Source organism: Typopeltis vanoorti, chromosome 2, assembly GCF_054136105.1.
Source record: "Typopeltis vanoorti isolate ZY-2024b chromosome 2, IOZ_Tvanoo_1.0, whole genome shotgun sequence".
In the NCBI taxonomy this organism is placed as follows: Eukaryota; Metazoa; Arthropoda; class Arachnida; order Uropygi; family Thelyphonidae; genus Typopeltis; species Typopeltis vanoorti.
Window position 1 is genome coordinate 82,039,321 of NC_143550.1, and position 21,415 is coordinate 82,060,735.

A 21,415-nucleotide genomic window follows, 5' to 3' on the forward strand; every position below is an offset into this window, starting at 1 on the left:
TTTTCCACATTATCTCAATGCATGAAATAACACCTGGGATATTGGTGTGTTGACAGAGGTAGTTTATGGAAGAGAACAAGATGTGTTCCATAAAAATATCACAGTAGGAAGCATTACCCAGAAATGTTGCATATGCCTCAGTTCGTCCATGCATTACAACCAAAGATCCAAGTTCGTATCTGTACAAAAATTCTATACCATTATACAAACATCACAGTTGGGATGATGCACTAGGATAATATGAACCTCCACCATTTCTATTAGAGACACTTCTTCTACGCGTTATTCCCGCTTCCTATGCAGGGTCCGCGTGTTACTTTAGATGCGACTTCTTGTTAGTACTACTCCCAACCGACCCGTCGCCTGGGGGGATATATTTTTGACTGTAGAGGCGTATGTTCACAGGGCCGGTTTGCCTGTTTGCGGGATGAAAAACGCCAGATAAACTGGCGGAAAAAACCCTACTGACCGCGCCCAAGACCGGTTAATTTGGCTATGCCTGAGGAAGATCCTCAAATTCCTCACGTCTACAACGGGAATCGAACCTGGGACACTCCTTCCCCAGGCATATGGTTGCGAAGCGCAAAGCCACTAGGCTAACCGCGCGGTGTATTACTGTTACAGACACTAAAGATGTACTATTATTTTTCGTATGAAATGTCTTTTTACTAATTAAAGATTTCACTGTGGTTTTTACGTGTTACTTTATTATTTAATTACTATGCCACAGGTTACACTAAAAATCAGAGTTATTGGTATCTAAGCTATTAAAGTTCTTCAATGTTTTTAAAGAAAGATCAGAGGAGGATCACTGATCTGTTCTTGGTATAGTGGAATATGATTTGCCTTGCTTGGCCATACGAAAAATAGAGAGTATTGATGGCTTACCTTTATGTGATCTTACATTCGCACAATCTATATGCGAGAGAAGTGGAAATGTGCAAGTGGAAGTTGCGGGCTATCCTTGACAAAGGATCAAAAGCTACCAAAAGGGTCGAATGCCGCTTTCATTAAATGGCAAGTTTTCTGAAACACTTTTAGAAAATACAATACTTCCTAATATTTCAGTTTGGAACTCTTCGTAATCGTAACATTCAATTTTATTTTCCCTTATAATAATGAGAGCTTTACACCAATAATCTGAAAGTCGACTGTCTGCTGTAGCCGTCTAAATTATTATTATGGATTGTTGCCGCTTTGAATTTCTTACACCTCAACTTCAGAAAATCGGTTAGAATATCAGCTGCTCCAGCTACCTCTCCACATTTCAAATTTCTAATATTTTTTTCTTTCTCTAATACTGGAACGTACTTAAGAGTGCATTCCTCCAATATTTTTTACCCCTTTTCTGTCATTTTCTTTCATTTAGTAATTTTGCTTAGCAATTATTCTATTATAATTACTCCATGGCACATAGTTTACTATTCTATATGTATCATTTCTCTTATTTACTTGCGAGCAGTGGTGGCCCGTACATAAGCACTGCGACACTGCAACACCCCCCAAGGAAAAAATGAAAAAAAAAAATTTTGTTTACGTTTATAAATAACAATGCTTACAACATTGCGTACAACATGTTAAAGGTTACAGCTTATGTTTTGACATTGATTGAATAGTTAATAATTGGAATTGTTCGATTAACGCTTTAGATTACGAAACAAATGCACTGCGATCTAACGCCGATAATTTGCGCTTGTCATTGCACGTTACGTCATTCCCAACTGTAACTGTTCAAGCGGCAGTGTATATTTTTAGTAAGTTTACGCGCCTTATTTCTGTGAGATATGAAACTTTTATTATTGGTGCATGTGCCTGGTGAACTATTTTATTTTGTTAAAGTAACATAAATTATTTATTTATTATAGATACAATGCTGAATTATGACGAGTGTCACTGTTGAAAATATGAAAAGAATATTTTTTCAATTATCGTTACATGAAACAAATGCACTGCGATGATATTCGTTTGCACTTGTCATTGCTATTGATACGAAATTTATTATTGGTGTTTGTTCGTGGTGAGGATGAAATATTTTTAATAAAGCAATTTTTAATACGTAAAAATTTATTTATTAATAAATTCGTTACTGAATAGGAGAAAATTTTTTTTTGTATATGCAGCACCTCCACTTAAAATTTTCACCGGTCGCCACTGCTTGCGAGGTAAACTTTCGATACAAGTCTTCCTTTCTAGGAATGCATCTATGTTCTACAGTGCATAAAGTTCTGATTTAAAAAAATGTACCATAGTTGACTTTAGGTGAATCAGCTAACATTTTCTCAGATTCTGCTACCATGGATTATATAAACAGTTAACACTGATTTATATAATACTGGGCGAGGCCTTTTATGCTCTGAACAAAAATCCAGAAGCTGCTTGTCAATCAAATTAGCCCTGCATTTTTATCCAAATTTTCTCAAAACGGAGGTTTGTCATTCATTTTCTACTCTACTGTAGTTTCCTACTTTAGTGACAGAATTCCTTTACTTCTTCGCCACTGATACCATCAATGGTACTTTAAACACAGATAAGATGTTTCGTCCTTCTCACCACCACTAATTTCTCCTTTTGAAGTTTTTCCATCTTCATGTTTAGTGTCGATACCAATTAATCCTTCCTTTTTTGATCACTATTGCCTAGGCTGACCATATTTCCTTGAGACAAAACGGGACGGGGGTTATGTAATATTCTGTATTCATGAAAAAGTAAAAAAAAAAAAAAGTTTTACTCTGCTCAGTATGTATGGTGATAAAACGTTGGTAATTATTACGTGAAAACTTAGGCCGTGACCTACAGTATGATAAGCAACAAGAGCTTCACTTGCTGCAGTTTTATCACTTTCGCTATCACCATCACGTCTCACTATAAACGAGCTGATGTTTTTAACTGAAGCCAGAGTCTTTTTAGCATCCTTATGTTTCTGGCTGCGTAGATGTTGGTCGATGTCGCTTCTTCCTCCATGATCAACGGAAAAATGGATATTACAATTTTGACATACCACTTCCATCACTACACAGCTTGTCCAGTTTAATAAATTTGAGTTCTTTCTGGAGATCCTCATTAAAACTGCAGTTTCGGCTCTTTGACATTGCAAAGATAGACTTAAATCTTTAAAAAAATAAGACTTAAAAGTTTTAAAAATATATGAAATTTAAACCACCGGCATTGAATAACAGAGCCACCGGTTAGCATACAAGCAAAACAAAAACTATCGCTACAGCAGAACAAACGCAGCGTCTGAGGCGCAAGCGTTGCCAACGTGTTTTTTTTTTTTTAATTTTTTTTTTATTTTTATTTTTTTTTTTTTTTTTGATTTTTTCTGAATAAATCAATGCAGATATCGAATTTAGTATCGAACAATGCGATTCCATGCTTATACAAATTACTGGTATCCATGATATTGATATACGCTTATAGATTTTGAATAATAATTGATGATTCACCAATATTAAAGAATATTTATAGTTTTTATTAAAACGGGACAAAATTGACATTTTCATTAAAACGACTGGACGCCGGAAAATGTGGGAAAAAAAAAAAAAACCGGTACTGTCCCCTTCAAAACGGTATGTATGGTCAGCCTACTATTGCCTGAATAAATCATCTGAAAAGAATTATAAAAATAACGTTTAATATTTTTATCACTGCCAATGTCGACATTATTGGTGGTATCGAAACAACAACAAAAAAAATTAAACAAGATATTGTTTCTGTTAGCTCGACCACTCTTTATTTGAGGCATTTATTTGAGTGTTAGTGGTATCCATCTTCAATTCTGTGAATTTTTATTTCACTAGCTGACTTTTCACCATTTGCGCATGTTTCCAATGGAAAGGGGAGGGGGTAATATTTAATGTTGTTACATCAAAAATCCGTTGGCTAATCTTAGATTACCTCTGGTCACAATTTCTTATCTTATATACTCGTACTGTGGTAACAATCGTTCACCAGGCTGCTTCCACACCCTGTCATTAGACTGGAAACGTGAACCTTCCAGAGTGCTGTTTTTCAGTGTGCATTTGCTCTTCCATGGAAACCCAGTAAATGGAGTTCTCTGAAACTCATCACGTATGGTCTGTGCCGGTTATTACGTGCCACCCGTTTTAACGTCCCTGTCCCTTTCAGCGGCTACCCTGGGTGTTTTCCTGCACTAGTGATGGCAGAACGTCTCTATTTGTTAATCACATCGCCAACCGCTGATTTTTGGATGCTCCGGTTGAGCGAAAATGACACGTATGGACATGCTACCAATGTGACAGCTCTCGAAGTCAATGAGTTCATGTCATGTTGTTATACAACTGCTACGATGAAATACTGACTCCTACTATCTGTACACCGTTTTTTATGTTATTAACAAACCTGGAATGATCCATAACTTCGAATAACAGGGGTGTCTGAACAATTATTGATAGTGTATACATATACAGTATACTTATATGTAAGAAAAAAAATATATGACAATCCACCCAGGAAAAATTTGAAAAACAACCCATTATTTCGATTCTCATCCCAAATGTATCATTTTTGTGCTTGTTTATTGCATATTTCTCTGTACGTTTTGATTTTCTTTAAGTGTAAGTTTTCTCCAGTCTGACTCTTCTTAATGTTTGCAGAATTTTTTCTTTTCCAACTACATTGATCCAGGCTGGAATTTTCTGCCATAAATGATCTCACACAAGTTCACATGCCTATATGAGCACTAGATAATCAACTTTTCATTCATTCTTACCTTCTGTTATACTGTGGATGCTGATGTTGGTTTTTTTTTTCCATTCAGCAACATTCACATTGCTACTTTTTCCTCACGTTGTTAGTTATAACTTCAAATTGATTGATCTTTATGATTTCTGCATTTCCTTTCCTCCAATTACTGTTTTCAATAAATCAAAAGTTACATGGAATGCATAACTGTAATATTTCTTGTAATAATAAACGTTATTTTGAAATGGCCAAATTCTGGAAACGTGCATCATGTCAAGATGCCAGTCATGCTTTCTGGACGTTGGTCAAAGCTATTTGCCATAACTTTTTCTTTTCCAATTTTTTTTTTTTCTGTGCTCGGCTCGGATAGTTCCATTGTGTCATTATTTAAACAATTGTTTAGCTTTTTAATTTTCTTTATTTTTCGCAATGTTTCATATGGTTGGTGAATACTTTGAAGTCTGATAACTATTTTCAGCATATCACTAAACAAGAAAAGAGAATTTTATCCTTTAATTAAAACTTTTACTCATAAGCGTAAGCAGACATCTGCTGCCAGACGGTGATATCGAATTCAAAAGACAGCACCTTTTTCCGAAGGGAAGCTGATTTTCAAAAAAAAATCAGCTAACGTCTTTTATTCCCTTATAGGAAGCAGGCAAAGCCTTTTAACCCTATCTAGCTTTCGGAGACTGAGTGGGCAGTTCAATCTCCACTGATAGCCAATCAGAGGTAGCTGGTCCTAGACTATCACTAATTATAAGCTGCAACCAATGAAGATACTGGCAAACTAGTTCTGCCATTTCTTGGTATGTAACCCTAACAGGATATGTTAATGTCTGTAATAATATCAGATCTAGGGGGGGGGGGAAGCCGCTTGTCTGACTAACTCTGGAACCAGTCGAAGAAAGGCTTAGAAAAAGTTCCTCCAGTCGGCGACTAGACTTCAACTTAAGTCTATCTTCATAGGGCCCTTTGTAGAGGATGCAAGCACCACTTCCACTGAACTTCACAGGTCTTAATACTTTCAAAAGCACAATTTTTCTACTATTTTTCCTGAACGGTTTTGTAATCCTAGAGGACCATTTCAATTCCATTATCAGAAAAAAGCATTCATGTTACGAAAAATTATAAGTATGTGAGTAAAGAATATGACGAATTCAGTTATTTTTATGTTTACTTTATTTTTTTGAGATATGCTCAGAGTATATCTTTTCAAGGATATCTCTTCAGTATATGTGATCAAAGATTTTGTGACAATTATCTCTTACACTGTTCTATATCGTTGGTTGATGCTTTGAAGTCTGTAAATATCAGTAAATAAGAAATATCTAAAATATTAGTTCTTTATTTGAGCATAAAATAATCAATTATTGTCAGCATATAAAACGCATCTTTGATTTATTTAGCTTTTTGTTTTCGACCAAATTCAAATGACAAAAGGCCTTTAAATATATATTTTCTTTTTATTTTCTATGTCGTTAGAAACACGAAAAAGGAGAAAGTAAAGAGAGAGAGAGAAAAAAAAAACATTTAGAAATATCAAAAATTGGTCAAATAAAATATGGCATTTTCTCTTCATTCCTGAAATGCGAACACATCTACCTTGGAGTGACGCAAGGGGTACAAGAGATCTGATTCCTGAGATAATGCGTAAGGCAGCCAACACAGTATTTCTCTTCGCCGATACGGTATCTCTTCTTTGTGACTGTCAGTGTAGAAATTTCTGTTTTACGTTGCAGAGTCAATGCTCTGGCACTATTTCTCTGAGGTGGAAGAGTAGCTGGTCGCTCACGGGAATTATTTTTGAGCGGAGAAGACTGAACTACCCTTATGTCTACTTTCACTGTTTTTCTTCTTGGATGGTCCAAGGAATTTGTATGACCATTAATTTTACGGAATAATTTATCCGAGTTTGTATAGTCGTCTTCTTTATCATCACAGTTTACCTTAGGATAAAGAAACAAAAAAGCAGGTTTAAAATTATTTTAAGTTGTTTATGTTTATTATTCTATAATCTAACACTTTCATAATCTAAGTTCATTGTTCATCAACATTTGTTAAGACCAACTGCTATGCTAACATATGAGAAACAATGAGAACAGATCTTTCCCTCAATCTCTCTCTCTCTTAGATCGTATGAATTGAACAGAAGGAAATTAATTTACACATGTGAAAAACGACTTCATGGACATCGATCTCAGCGGTGGTCCTTTGTATAATGTAGTTACTTTATCAGATTGGAATTTTATTCTTAGTAGAGAATAAAATGACTGCTAAAAATGACACATCACACTTCATTAGATTTAAAAGCAGTTTTCATTTTAATACTAATGCTAAAGGATTCCTGCAAACGAAGGGGCTTCTACAATTATCCCGAATACGAAAGCTCCACGGCATCTATTAAATTTTAAAATATCATTCAAGAACTACTCAACTGCGATAATCTACCCACGAATTTCCAAAAGAAACGGAGCTTATGTTCGCCATCCATTTCTCTGTGGAAAGTACTGATTTTCCGGTTTACAAACTAGCCAAGTTCATGGCTAAACTCCTATCTAAGCATATTCAAAAAATCTAATCGTATTAAAAAAAAAAAAAAGAAACTACCCACTTCATATTCATGATAAAAGAGAATACAAATATATATATTGATCCAAGCTTTCGTGTGTAATAATGCTTACAGAAGGACTAAATGATCATTTGAAGGACAAATGATAATTTAGTTTCAAGATGTTTAAACTCTTTCAGAATCGATACTTCCTATGTGAAATAAAATTCTAAATACATTCTGGAATTGCAATTAACTTCTTGCTGTCATATGTTTCCTTTCCGTAGTTCCAATCCCTTCTCAACAAAGAATTGAAACTCCTGAAAAAATTTGAATCCCTCACTGTCATTTATTGACGGGAGAGAGAGAGAGAAGTTCAAACTTTTCAGGATATTTCTATCATGAAAATTAAGGGAACAAAAATTACGCTGGGTGATCATAATCTACTGCCGAATATTAAGAGTCCAAGTAAAATGTCAGAGCATTTTACTTTTGATCAGCTTAAACCCATTTTTTAATCGTTTTTAATGTCTAAGTTTTTCAAATAGCTTTGAATTAAAAATCATGGTGATTTTCTTCAACTAAGAAGCATTAAATTTTATCAAAGACAGAAAGAAATCCTTTTGGCTTGCACCAATGTCCCAACGAGAATTCCAGTGCGTTGTACTACTGATTTAGTATGAACACAGTTTTGCTTACCTTATACCAATAGTCACACACCAATTTATCTTGGCTAAAGAGTGTTCGGTTAGGACACAGATAGCTATATGCACGCCCTCCACGATCACACATGTGGTAAACCTGGCATCCAGAAAGTTCATGTTTGTCTGCATAGTAACCCTGCTCCTTGCCATCGCACGTGAAGTTCGTTACTGGAATCGATGTCAAAGTGGGATATTCTTGATTCTGTTCAGAGGTAAAATAAACGTGAATTACTGCGGGTGAGATTTTGACAAGAACTAGATCAAGTTTATTTGAAACTTTAAGCAAAAGTTAATTTTTATGGAATAAGTCATATGTTTTTCTCTTGGTAGAAATCAAAAATAATTAAAAATAAAATAATTGACAAATTCAATAGTGATTAACAATCGTTACATAAACTCATTTTCCGACCGTTCGTCAAAACACACTCACTCGTGGCACTATAACTCGGCTTCTAATGAAACAAATGTCATAAACAGTTGACACAACACTAATGAAGGTTGCCGCTTTCGACAACAAAAAGATACAACAAGTGGCACCACTAGTTTCTTCTATTTTCGAAAAGTTTTTTTTTTTTTTGACAGAGGGTGTATTTTATGATTTGGCATTTACGATCGTTTAACAGAATTTATTCAGCTATATTCTTGCTTTTAATAGACACGGGTAATGTTAATTGTAACTGTTTGTTATAATTTTGACATAAACACTTTTATAACTAGTTACCGAGTTCCTGTTCCTGATTTACGCTCATCTAGATCCACACTTCACCTTGCAGGCATTCGAAACCTAAAATCCCACGGAATAGATCGGTTAATCCTTATTCCAGGAGTGTCCTATGTCTATTATTCCTTATTCCAGGAGTGTCCTTGTCCTATGTCAGTTATTGATTTACTAGTTATTATTACACTGGCCAACAAAAAAAAATTTTTCCTGCTGATTATGATCTGACACTTGTTTTTTACTAATTTGGGTGCGCTAATTTCAAATATCAAACCCATTTTTCTCTATCACGTCAGGTTTTTCCTCTATGGCATTTTCTTTTTGCTAATTTGTAAGTTTTTGATAGTTTTAAGGAGGCAGTACTATTTAGAGGATCAAAAAAATCGATTTTTTAATATTATTTTATGAAAGTATGTACTTTTACAAATCTGTTCCTAACTTTTTATCAAGAAATTGGAAAAATTCCCGAAGATATAGCCTATTATTCAAAGCGGTGCGCAGATCAGAATCGGAGCGCTCACTGCTCTCGCTTGTTAGTAAACGAATAAATGCGTAAGAACCTGCAACGGCACGTATACTGGCGCTTTGAATGCGAGAGAGGCCGATAACCGACCTAATACATTTAGGTGATGAAAAGTAGGCGATGACAACAGCCTAAAACAAATGAATGCTATATGCGTCATAGCGGACAAAGAACGATCGAAATCAGTCAATCGTTAATCGATCGTGAAAGTATGATGAGCGCTTATAACGTTTCAATAAAGTCTCTGTTTTTTTTTTTTTTTTTTTTGTCTTGTTAATTGCATGTTAGTCGGCAGTGAAGAAAATACATCGTGTCTACACGAAATTGTGTCAATAGTGTAGATTCCTTCTGCTACATTTGTGGCAGCGTTACTGTTCCCAGTCAAAGGACAAATATTACTGATTTCGTTAAGAAAGTGAACTTTGCATACTTTGACGTAAAAATTGCAGATCAGGACAAGTCATGGGCTCCAAATAAAGTGTATAAATCATGCGTAGAAAATTTACGACAGTGGAGCAAGGGAAAACGCCAAAAATTAGCTTTTGCCATTCCAATGATTTGGCGTGAACCAAAAAATCACGTAGATGATTGCTATTTTTGTTTAGTTCAGATTTCTGGTTATAATAAGAAGAATAAGAAAAAAATTGTGTATCCAAATCTCGACTCAGCAATTCGGCCAGTTGTTCATTCCAGTGAAACAGCCGTGCCAATTTATAAAGGACTTCCTTACTTGAGAACGAGCATGATCGGGATATGGCAAATGTCCTTGAGGAGCAAGACCCGGATGTTGATTTAGACAATGAAAATTGAATTTCTATTTCTGGACCGCAACGTTTTACTCAAGCGGAATTGAATGACTTAGTAAGAGATTTGGGCCTATCAAAGGAATCATCAGAATTGTTAGCTTCAAGATTAAATATAAAAACTTACTGGAGCAAGATACGAAGATAACTTTTTATCGTAGCAGGGAAAGTAATCTTGTACAATATTTTAAACACGAGTGTGGGTTTGTTTATTGTAACAATGTGTCAGGTTTACTAACTGAAATGAGTGTTGTACAATATCATCCAAATGAGTGGCGTTTATTTATCGACAGTTCAAGCAGAAGTCTCAAGTCTGTCTTACTACACAATGGGAATGTATAAGGCTCAATTATTATTGGCTATTCAGTCCACTTAAAGGAAACATATGAGGACATTAAAAAGGTTCTGAAGTTATTAAAATATACAGACCATAACTGGATCATCCGTGTGGATCTTAAAATGGTGAACTTTTTACTTGGCTTTCAAAGAGGATATACAAAGTTTCCGTGTTTTCTATGCTTCTGGAATAGTCGAGCTAGAAACCAACACGGGAGTCAGAAACATTGGCCTCTTAGAATATCCTTAAATGTTGGAGAACAGAATGTTATAAATCAACCTTTAATCAACAGAGAAAAAATCATTTTTCCACCTCTACACATCAAACTAGGTCTTATGAAGTAGCATGTTAAAGCTTTAGATTTACAAGATGACTGTTTCCAATACATATGTGAAAAATTTCCACGTCTTAGTTATGAAAAAATTAAAGCCGATGTATTTGATGGACTGCAAATTAGAACTTTAATGAGAGACCCAAATTTCATCAACTCTATGAACGAAATTGAGAAAGAGGCCTGGACTTCATTTACGATGGTTGCGAATAATTTTCTTGGAAACAAAAAAGCGTGCAATTACAAAGATCTAGTGGAAACAATGCTAGAAAATTTCCAGCGCCTAGGTTGCAACATGAGCATAAAGCTTCATTTCCTATACAGTGATCTTGATAGATTTCCCGAGAATTTAGGTGCTGTAAGCGATGAACAAGGCGAAAGATTTCATCAAGACTTAAAAGCTATGGGAGATCGGTACCAAGGAAGATGGGATTCTCATGATGGCCGACTACTGTTGGAGTATTCGAAGGGATTGCCAAAACAGAACACACAGCAGAAATTGCTACAAACAAAAATTTATTCCCTGAAACTCATGTGTAAGTAAAATTGTTATTTTTTTTAATAAATATTCTTGTAATTTTTAATGAATATTGTTAAGTAGTTATGTATCTAATTATCGGCCCCTCTCGCATTCAAAGCGCCAAAATGTGCCTTTGCAGGTTCTTACATTTATTCGTTTACTAACAAGCGAGAGCGGTGAGCGCTCCGATTCTGAACTGCGCACCGCTTTGAATAATAGGCTATATCTTCAGGAATTTTTCGAATTTCGTGATAAAAAGTTAGGAACAGATTTTTAAAAGTACATACTTTCAGAAAATAATATTAAAAAATCGATTTTTTTTGATCCTCTAAATAGTACTGCCTCCTTAAAACTATCAAAAACTTACAAATTAGCAAAAAGAAAATGCCATAGAGGAAAAACCTGACGTGATAGAAAATAATGAGTTTGATATTTGAAATCAGCGCACCCAAATTAGTAAAAAACAAGTCTCATATAAAAGTCAGCAAAAATTGTGTTGGACTGTGTTATTATACGGGTATCTCCATATAGTCAAGAGACACTTCGCCTGAGACCCATACTAACCATTATTCCCACAATACTTATTGCACCTCTCCTTCAATTCATTCACCGTCGGAGCAGTCACAACTGTATAACTCTGACAATTCATTCCACTCATTCACCGTTTTTGAAAAATATAACATTGAACTTGCAATGTTCTGAATCCTCCCGATCGGAGATATATCTGATCTCGAAATCTGAATAGGTTGTAACCAGACTGTATGGTATTTCGGATCAACAGGTCGCAAGATGCCAGGGTTGGATCAAAGGGTTAAATATGAAATACTTCTCTTTCGCTGTTTCGCTCATTCCAAATATTTCGCGTGATTATTTTGAATATCAACTGAGTATGCTGCTTGGAAAAAAAGTCAACGGATACTATAGTGTGAGAAACAAACAGCAATGGCGCCCACCTTAATAAGATGTAAAACCTCCTTTCTTTGCAACAACTGCGGCAATCGTACGGGGCAAACTTTCCACAACCGTATGATGGCGATCAATGGGAATTTTGGACCATTCTTCTAAGAATGTAATGCGGGTTTGATCCGTTGTGATGAGGACCTCCCTTGATCTCATCCGACGCTCCAGTTCATCCCACAGATGTTCAATATTGTTGATATCTGGGATCGGTGAAAGCCAGTCAAGTGAGGTGACGTTCATATTCACATACTACGCAGTTGCAGCAACAGCCGTGTGACAACACGGTGAATTGTCTTACTGAAAGAGACCATGGTCAGTTCCCTCTTTGCAATTTTTTTTGTAGGAAGACCATTGCATTTTCCAGAATGTTCAGCTACCTCGGAGTTCAATGTTCTGGCACCACAAACAGAGGTCCGAGGACAAACCAGAAAAAACAGGACATATCATCACACCCCCACCTCTGAATTTCATAGTTGGGGTTATGCAAACTAGTAAGAGACGTTCACCGGGAATCCGAAACACCCACACACCAGTCCATCTGTTCAGTAGAGGGTGTAGCGTGATTAGTCGTTCCATAACACAGCTTTCCAAACTTACACGCCCCACTGTACATGCTCTTTGCACCGCTGAATACGATACTGCATGTTGGTTTTGGTAAAGTGGAGTTTTCATATTGGGATCCTATCATGGAAGCCCATATTGTTCGCCTCAGTTCTGAATATTTCTGTGCAGATATGTGTTCCAGTCGATACCCGAAACTTCGCATTCAACTGTCGGCTGACGAATGGCCGTTTTTATATATCATTCTTCGTAGCAAACAGTCACGTTCGGTGAGTGTGGTGGGTCATCCACTGCGGGTAGTACTGTGAGTTGACTCCCTGCGCTTCCATCTCAGAATCCTATGACCGATTTTTCACCTGGGATGGCCAAATTTGTCAACAGTTTGTCAAACAGATAGGCGTCCAACATCGCATCCTATTATAACGCCTCTTGCAAACTTAGTTCAGTTCTCTTCTCGCAGCCATTTCGCACGGAAACAGTTACACTGACTTTAGAGCATCATATTCCTCCAATTTATGCCGGCTTCAAACACGTGACTCACATGTCACGATGCACCTTCTTCCATGGGAGTGACCGTTAACTTCTTTACAAGCAGTGTATGTTATCAATAGATGTATGCAATCGTACGGTATGGTTATCCTTATTAGGACATCACATATGCACAGTAAATTTGCAAAATTTATTACTTTAATGGAGGTAATTACAAAATAATTATAGAGGCACTGATCAGGACATACCTCTTGAGTGAGAAGGACGATCCACAGACGGGAAAGGATGATGCTAATCCAAATGTTCTTACAACCTGAAGTAAAAATAAATAAGCTGAATTAACTTTACTTTCTTGTGATCGATAAATGTTTCAATCAAGTGAATTTTTGTTCATCAATATCTGCATTGAATGGCTATGAACAATTAATACTCGAACTAACGGAAGGAAATTTAAATAAAAGTGGTTAAAATTAAAGAATCCTTGTTTAAGGCCTTGTTGAGCGGCATGCAGTGATCGAAATTGTGCTTCACGTGGAAATGATATCTGAAAAGTTCAACATTTCACCGCCAGAGAGCGCTGTGCGATGTACCGAATGTAAATGCAGTAATTTGTGTGTGTGTGTGTATGTGTGTGTGTGTGTGTTTACGAAGGAGAAAAACGAGATAATCATAAATAACACATTTTTATTCACTTCCATTATGCATTCGCGGACTATACTGTTCAATGTGCTACCTTTCTCGGTTTGCCACAAACTGTCCTTTCCATCGTGTGCATCAGCAGAACGCAACTAGTCGGGTCTGATGTTGCGCACATACTGCGTTATGCTATCTTTCAGCACTGGCAAGTTATCAGGATGGTCCCGATAACCGATAAACCCTGTCATTGAGATATTCCCAGAGCCAGAAGTCACATGCAATCAGATCAGGTGAACGAGGAAACCATGCAGTAGGAAACGTATGGCTGTTCATTCTGGCTTCCGTGAAATGTTCCAAAGAACCTCCTGTACGGATCAAGCGACGTGTAGAGGGATCCATCCTGCACGAAAATGACTGAATCCATGCACAGGAGCTGCTGTGGCTGTGGCACAACAAATTTGTTTAGCACAAACTGAGGTAAGTCACAGGGACTCAATGGCGAATGTCCTAACAGAAGTATGGAATGATAAACGAAGCTGTAAACCGGCACCAGACAGTAACTTTGGGTGAATGCAAAGGAAATTGTTGGATTGCATATGGGTTTTGTGTAGCCATACCCGTCGTTAACTGTGGGTATTCACAGCTCCGTTCATGTGAAAGTAAGCCTCATCTCCCGACAAAATCACCCACGGCCACGCAGCATCCAACTCCACTTGAGCAAGGAATGTTAAAGCCAGTAGACTTTCAAAACCCTGCTGATACATCTTCTGTGTCAGGGTTGAAGAAATGCAGAATCTTCCTTAAAATTTTCCAGATAGTTGTGTGTGGCACATCATCAATGTGTTTTGTACAGCACGTGTATGTACCACAGGAACCGACACTATTATTCATGACCGGCAGTAGCAGTAGCTTGTTGTGAACTAATTTGCTTTCGACCTCTGCCAGGTCTAACTCCCAATGATCCTGTTTCTTCAAAAGCACATTGAGATAGTGGACCTCATCGACATTAGTTCAGGCAACGAAATTCGTGAAATATAGCAACAGCATTGCAATTGTTTGAATAGTACAGCTTCACGTGCAAAGCACGTTGGCAAGGTTAGTGCTATCACTGTGGACGGTTTTAACAACCAAAATGAAGAGGGAAATCCCGTGTCCATCTTTTTTTAAACCCTCCTGGCACCTTCCAAGTTGCGTGATATGCAAATTCCATGAATTTGGTGTTTACAATGCCACTAGTGGTGAATATTTGAGCTAACCCCCCCCACACACACACATACACTTTAGATATCGCTTCCGCATGACGCACAATGTATTCCTGCAAACTTTCGCAGCATTTGGATCATTGAATGATCCAAATGCTGCGAAATGCTGCATTGACACTCCACAAGAGTGTCAGGGATACTCTAATTTTTATCACTCTGTGTATATATATATAAGCAAGGAGCGAATGTATATAGGGATCAAGGAATGGGTTTGTTTTTGGTCATCGAGATGATAAACTAATCTCTTCCTTCTCTCCAAAAATCCAGTTAATAATCCAAGTGGTCAGACCGTAGATACATGACGAAATCGTGTAATATTAGAGAATCATGAACAGCAGACGGGGAACAGAATAGTAGTTGGGGTAGTTGGGATTAAACACGAGATTGCGACGTTGTTTGTCAGATGTTCTCTTTCTTTCAACACACTCAACTGGTTTCCAAAAATGAATGGGAAAAATCCGATATGGCGAAAACAATATTAAAATATTTTTTTTAATCAGTAAAATATAATTTTATGAATTCTTTTCCGAGTACAATAATTTCATCTTAATATTAATTAACTCCGGGTAATTGTTATGGTTTTGGTAACTTGATCCAATTTCCTTACTTAGTGATTTTATGTGTTACACCATTTTGGAAATTCGGAATAAGTTAACTGATCGTAGCATCTCTCCTTCAGAGTGGGGAGGGGGGGGGGAATACTGTTTTGAATAGTGAAATAGCTGTAGCGTTTTGTGGAACAGAGAAACAACTGTGTAAAGTTGTAACTCTAGTCTAGTGCCACGACTAAATATTTCAATCTATCATAGAAAAATAATCTGAAATATTATTTAAAAAAATAATATAATTTTGTTTTATAATTGTTCGATTAGTTTTCTTTGTTAGTCTATTTTCAGATTATGTCAAAGTGTTACTGATTCCCCCCCCCTTATAATGCGTTCATACTTGTGGAATAGGGCGGGTTTTTTGCAATAACCTTGATGTCCTTTAATCGTTCTCCTGGTTTCTGAATTTTAACGTGCACCTGTAAAAATCTCCCGTAATCACACGATTACAGACAGCACTACGACTATACGGTTTACGATCACGAGATGGCGACGGTTGTTTGTAGTACGCATTCCACAGTGGCTCTCCAACCACTGATAGCCATGGGCTGAGCTTTCGGTGATGGCTAGAAAGACTGAGAGTGGCTGTCTCTCTAGTTAATTAATTAAAATTAACTATTGCCAGCTTGGATAATGTTAATGTGACTCCTCTCTAAGGCCTACTGAACAATAATAATTAGTTCGACTGCTGTTCATCTGCGAAGCGAAAAAGACAACGCGTTTTACGTAATTTAATGATGTGTGTGTGTGCTAGAGGCAGTTGGAATGAAAGAGAAGTGAGATGCGATAAATCAGTAATGGACCGTAAAATCTTGGGTAACTGCTGCTCATATGCTTGTTGAGAATTAGGTCAGAGCACCTAAGGCCACTGTTCGAAAACTGTATTCTGTTGTTCGTATTGCCTGTTTTCGGTATGAAAGAAAAAAAAAGTCTCCTTGAGAAAACATCCTGCCACTTCGATATAAGACAGGTTAATTAACTCATATTCAGTTGAAAACTCTTTATAAAAGTTCGTTGCATCCTAGACGAGATTCAATTCATTTTTTAAAAAATAAATAGCATCGTTGATAGTGACTGAGCTCTTTAGCTCAACGGACCAGCCCTGGAAAAAAAAATAAGACTGACATTGACACGTTCTTTAATGTCGGCATAATTTTCTTTTCAAAAGTGGTGTAGAAATTACGTAATGATGAAACCGAAGTATCATTCTCATATAACATCTGTTTTCACATGTGTGTGTGTGTGAGCGCGCGCGGGCGCGTCAATCATCTATTAACGATTTATAAATTAAAAGCTGTACTTACTTTGTATCCAGGACATCCGACTCATCTTTTATACAAGCACATCTGGAATACCTGTAAAGAGGACGAGAACTTGTTAATACTGTTCGGTGTTGTGACCTTCACACTGTTCAAGAATGTTTAGCGGTAAAAATCATCTTACTGTATTTTAAAATGTTACGATTTCTATCATAATCGCAGATGTTTTTTTTTCCTATTTCATTATAATGAAATTTTTATCATATATTTCTCTCTCTCTCTCTCTCGCACGCACGCACGCACGCGCGCACGCACACACACACACACACACACACACACACACACACACACACACACACACACACACACACACACACACACACACACACACACACACACACACACACACACACACACACAGTGTTCGGCAAAGTTTCCTGTAGTTCGTATTTGTTAAATAAAACTAATTAGATTATTTTATCGTCCTTTAAATATTTGGCCTATCCGTAATGCAATCGTTAAAAACACAAGCGCACTTTTTTTTTTTTTTGGCTGAAAGGGCCGAATAAATGTTTAAGCGTATTTTTAAGGTGATTTATCCCATCTCATGTGAAGTCGGAATTTTTTTTTTTTAACTTCTAGAAACACAAATTTTGAACTCTGCTAAACAACGAACAAATACCAATAATTGTATAATCTATCATCTGAACCTCTGTTTTTTTTTTTTGTTAATTTTTTCACATTGACGAATAGTTAACTTAAAAAGTAAATGACCTAGAAGATAATTACCAATAAAAATTATTAAAAGGAAGAGTAATAAGAGTTCACAAAAATACAAACCTTCGTCATGAGTTACCTTGCACTACTTAAAAAGACAAACCACCCCCAGTTCGCCTATTTGTAGTATTTTTAATTTTAAAAAAATTCTCTGATTTTTGGACAGTTGTTTCGAACTAATGGTTACTCATCAGAAACCGAGTACCTGCTAACAAAGGTCTGCATTTTTCTTAAGCTATTGATCACTTTTGAAACAAAGTGATTGTTTTTTTTTGTTTGTTATAGTTTCTTGAGTGTGTGGAGGAAGTCAACTTATCCCCCTCCCATCTAGACTCGCCAAAGCTTCAAGGTCAATAATATATTCTCTCCCCCCCCTTCCCATTACCCTAAAACCATCACCCTCTGGTCCTTTCATCTAGAAACGTGTTCGCCGTTTAGTTTTGCCGCTTCCTCCCTCCGTTTTCCGCTTCTCCGATCTCTTTCTTCTTTTCCCATCGTTCAATTACTGTGATCCCACTTTCGCCAATTCTTCTCGGAGACAACTTGAGTTTGATTCAAATAAGTCCTCTTTTTATCCATTTCATGTTTCCATCATGTGTACATGTTTATTTACTATTGACGTCAATGGCACAAACATTGCAAAAATAAATAAATATAATATAATAATAATAAAATACATAAAATAAAATAAAAATAAATCATAATAAATTGAAGTGGCCATTCTATTTAAAGACTATTTTTCATCTATTAATATAAAATACTACAATTTTCAGAGTTTCCTTTCCCGTTTTTGTTGTGTGCAAAAGGGTAACTTCATCCTTCGCTTCAACTTTATTTTCCCACATCTTCTTTCTCTCCTTCTTTTCCGTGACTCCAGTTTACCATTTCTTATACTATCAAAACTAAAAATTTTCAGCAATTTGCTAAATTTCATTCTAAAAAAATCCTTCCAGACATCAGGTTCAATATGAATTCACAATATCGCACAAATGATCAATATCACTTACCTGTTGGAACCATTGTTGATTTAATATTGAACGAAATCCTGTTTTGTTTTGTTTTTTCACTCGAAAAACTACACCATGAACGCAGAGTATGCGATCTGCAAATCTTCCGAAGTCGTTTATTCTAGGACACTCCACAACAAATGATGGTTTCCTTTGGAAGTTTTAAATGAGAAATACTCCAACTAACATCACAAACACGTAAACGTTGTTCATGTCACGCGACAGCATCTCACGGACTAATTTAATGCGATACGCAATCCACACAGAGAGAGAGAGAGAGAGAAAGCGAGAGGCCAGTCGGTGAGTTTCTTCTCATCCAATAATTCCTAAACGTTTCCTATCACTTGCTGGAGAAACAGTCAAACCCATTTATACAAACGCACGCACACTCGCGCGAATAAAAACAGGCCAAAAGTTACATTCTGCTAATCTTGATTAGCAGACAAGCCTTTTGTCTACCTGTTGAACAAGCTGCACATACTGGAACAAGTGCCAAGTGCGAATGGGTCAGCTCATTTAATGGCCAAACAAACAGAACTTGTTTCTGATACTGTTTGTTATGGATATTGCACGCTTTTTTAGATTTGTCACTAATGATTAAAAAAAAAAAAAAAAAAAAAAAAAAACCTTCCTGGTGCTCCTGTGATTTATGGAGACTATAAGGAAAAACGAGATGCAATCTCCGGTTATTTGTTATGTTATGAACAAAGAAGACTTACTTCCCAGTGGAAATAATTTTTTTTTTTTTTTTTTTTGCCTCTATTCATCTTCTTTTGCTTCCCTCCCTTCTATGCTCAAATATCCCCATTAAATATTACCATCTACGGTGACAAAATCGCGTAGTACGTAGATGACGTAGTTACCCGAGTACTCAAGTACAAACGTAAACCTAACATCGTTTTCTTAATTTACCTGAGGCAGAAAGAAACTCCAACACGTGCTCTACCGATTTCTCCGCCTTCACAACAGACGCCCAGATAGCCACTCCTTGACCTGTGCCATAAAAAAGTCGAGTCAGAAAGTGTGTTAACCAGATCGCACTGAAAAGATTGCGAGACTGACTGAAGACTGTAGACTTAAGAAAAATACGAGAGGAGGCGATTGTAAGATAGGGGGATGTGTTTTCCTTCGTCAATTGTGATGAGTGGCGCCGCTTATCATACAGAGAGAGTAGCTACCGTACGGGAAAGATAGAAGGGTCAAAGGTCACATTATGAAGACGGCACGTTATTAAGACTAATGTAAGAAACTTGCTTTGTATTTTCCATTGTTCTGACTCTGATACGGAAGTGCGCAGTACACACAAGGAAGGATTTGGAGCTAGCGATGAGAATGAGTTGACCTTTGACGTTTATTTGATGGAAAGATGTGATGAATAGGCCTTTCTTCACAAACTAAGTACCATACTGAGATGACCCCTTTTTTTCGCAGAAACTCGACAGAACATTTACTAATGTAATGAATGTTAAATAACACCAACTGAAATTCTTTCTACATCGCATGAAGTTAGGGTATATGCCCCTAGGTAAGCACTATTTTGCCGTCCCTAAATTCAAGGAAATATGTAAAATAAAATAATAATATTTTCCGTCAGACACTGTGAGCTATACCTGAAGAAAAGTTTCCACATTAACTCTGCCAACTAGATCTTCAGAACAGCATAATAACACTCATACTGCACTGAACTGAACTGGACATCCTGGAAATGCTGTTTATATCCAGACCTTTCCTATGGAGTCAGGTCCTTTATCAAGAGTCATGGCCCATAGTGTAAGCCAAGAATTATATACAGAGTTCTTTTAGGGGAATTATTTCGAGTCCAAATTCGACCTACTCTAACTTTGGTTTCAGTTTCGGTATTGTTGATGGGTGTCACTTTTATTCCATAGAAAACAATTCGCTAAATCTAAATTTTAAATCCAATTAACAAAAGAAAGAATTAGAGCAATTTTAGAGGTAATACTGAAAAAAAGGATCAATGCATTTTTTTCTTCTTATTTTTCTTCCTCTCTGCAGACACCTATACGGATCGCATCGTTTAAAGATCAGTTATTCCTGGACAAGTTTATCTGCTTTCCTTTAACAATACAAAAATCATTATCATCATACTTTTCAAGGATTTAGGCCTAGAATGGCCTGTTTCGGCTTTAGAAGTCATCTGACATTATTTTTTTATTAGCTACATTGTTGTTTGCTATCTGAATTTTTCAGAGGAGCATTTTATATTCTCATTAAGCAATGTCGGCCAACTTCCTGTTTTTTTCAGCATTTGGCTCACTTTTTTTTTAAATATTATTTTATTTATTCTATTTTTTAACAGATGATGCTTATTTTTAAACATATAAATTCATTGCCCATTAAGTTTTCTGCGAATAATGCTTATGGCTTCTATATTCACGAAGATATCTAATAAATAAAATATATAAAATAAAATAAATATAAATAGATACACTCCAATTTCGCAAGAAAATTAAAGCGATAAAGATCACTTATGCCACCTAACGGATCGAACTGCAACTTCAGTCCACTAAGTGATAGTACACTTATTGTTGGATAGCAGGTGGAAATAATTTTACATAACAGCAGAAAGAACTGCCGACTTCTTTGGGTCAACATCATTTATGTGAAACAGATAACTATTATTATCCAAGCCGTTTCGTGTTCTTACATT

General features: G+C 36.4%; 1 protein-coding gene across 1 annotated transcript; it reads right to left on the minus strand.

Moving 5' to 3' along the window:
* Positions 1-6,197: 6,197 nt before the first annotated feature.
* LOC150109211 (uncharacterized) lies at positions 6,198-19,792 on the minus strand. The gene is made up of 5 exons (XM_090406303.1): positions 19,657-19,792; positions 17,006-17,056; positions 13,447-13,511; positions 7,952-8,158; positions 6,198-6,650 (listed from the first exon to the last, which is right to left on the minus strand). The coding sequence occupies exons 2-5, from the start codon at positions 17,028-17,030 to the stop codon at positions 6,303-6,305; spliced, it is 645 nt and encodes a 214-aa protein (XP_090262429.1). The 5' UTR covers positions 17,031-17,056; positions 19,657-19,792; the 3' UTR covers positions 6,198-6,302.
* Between the last annotated feature and the right edge of the window lie 1,623 nt (positions 19,793-21,415).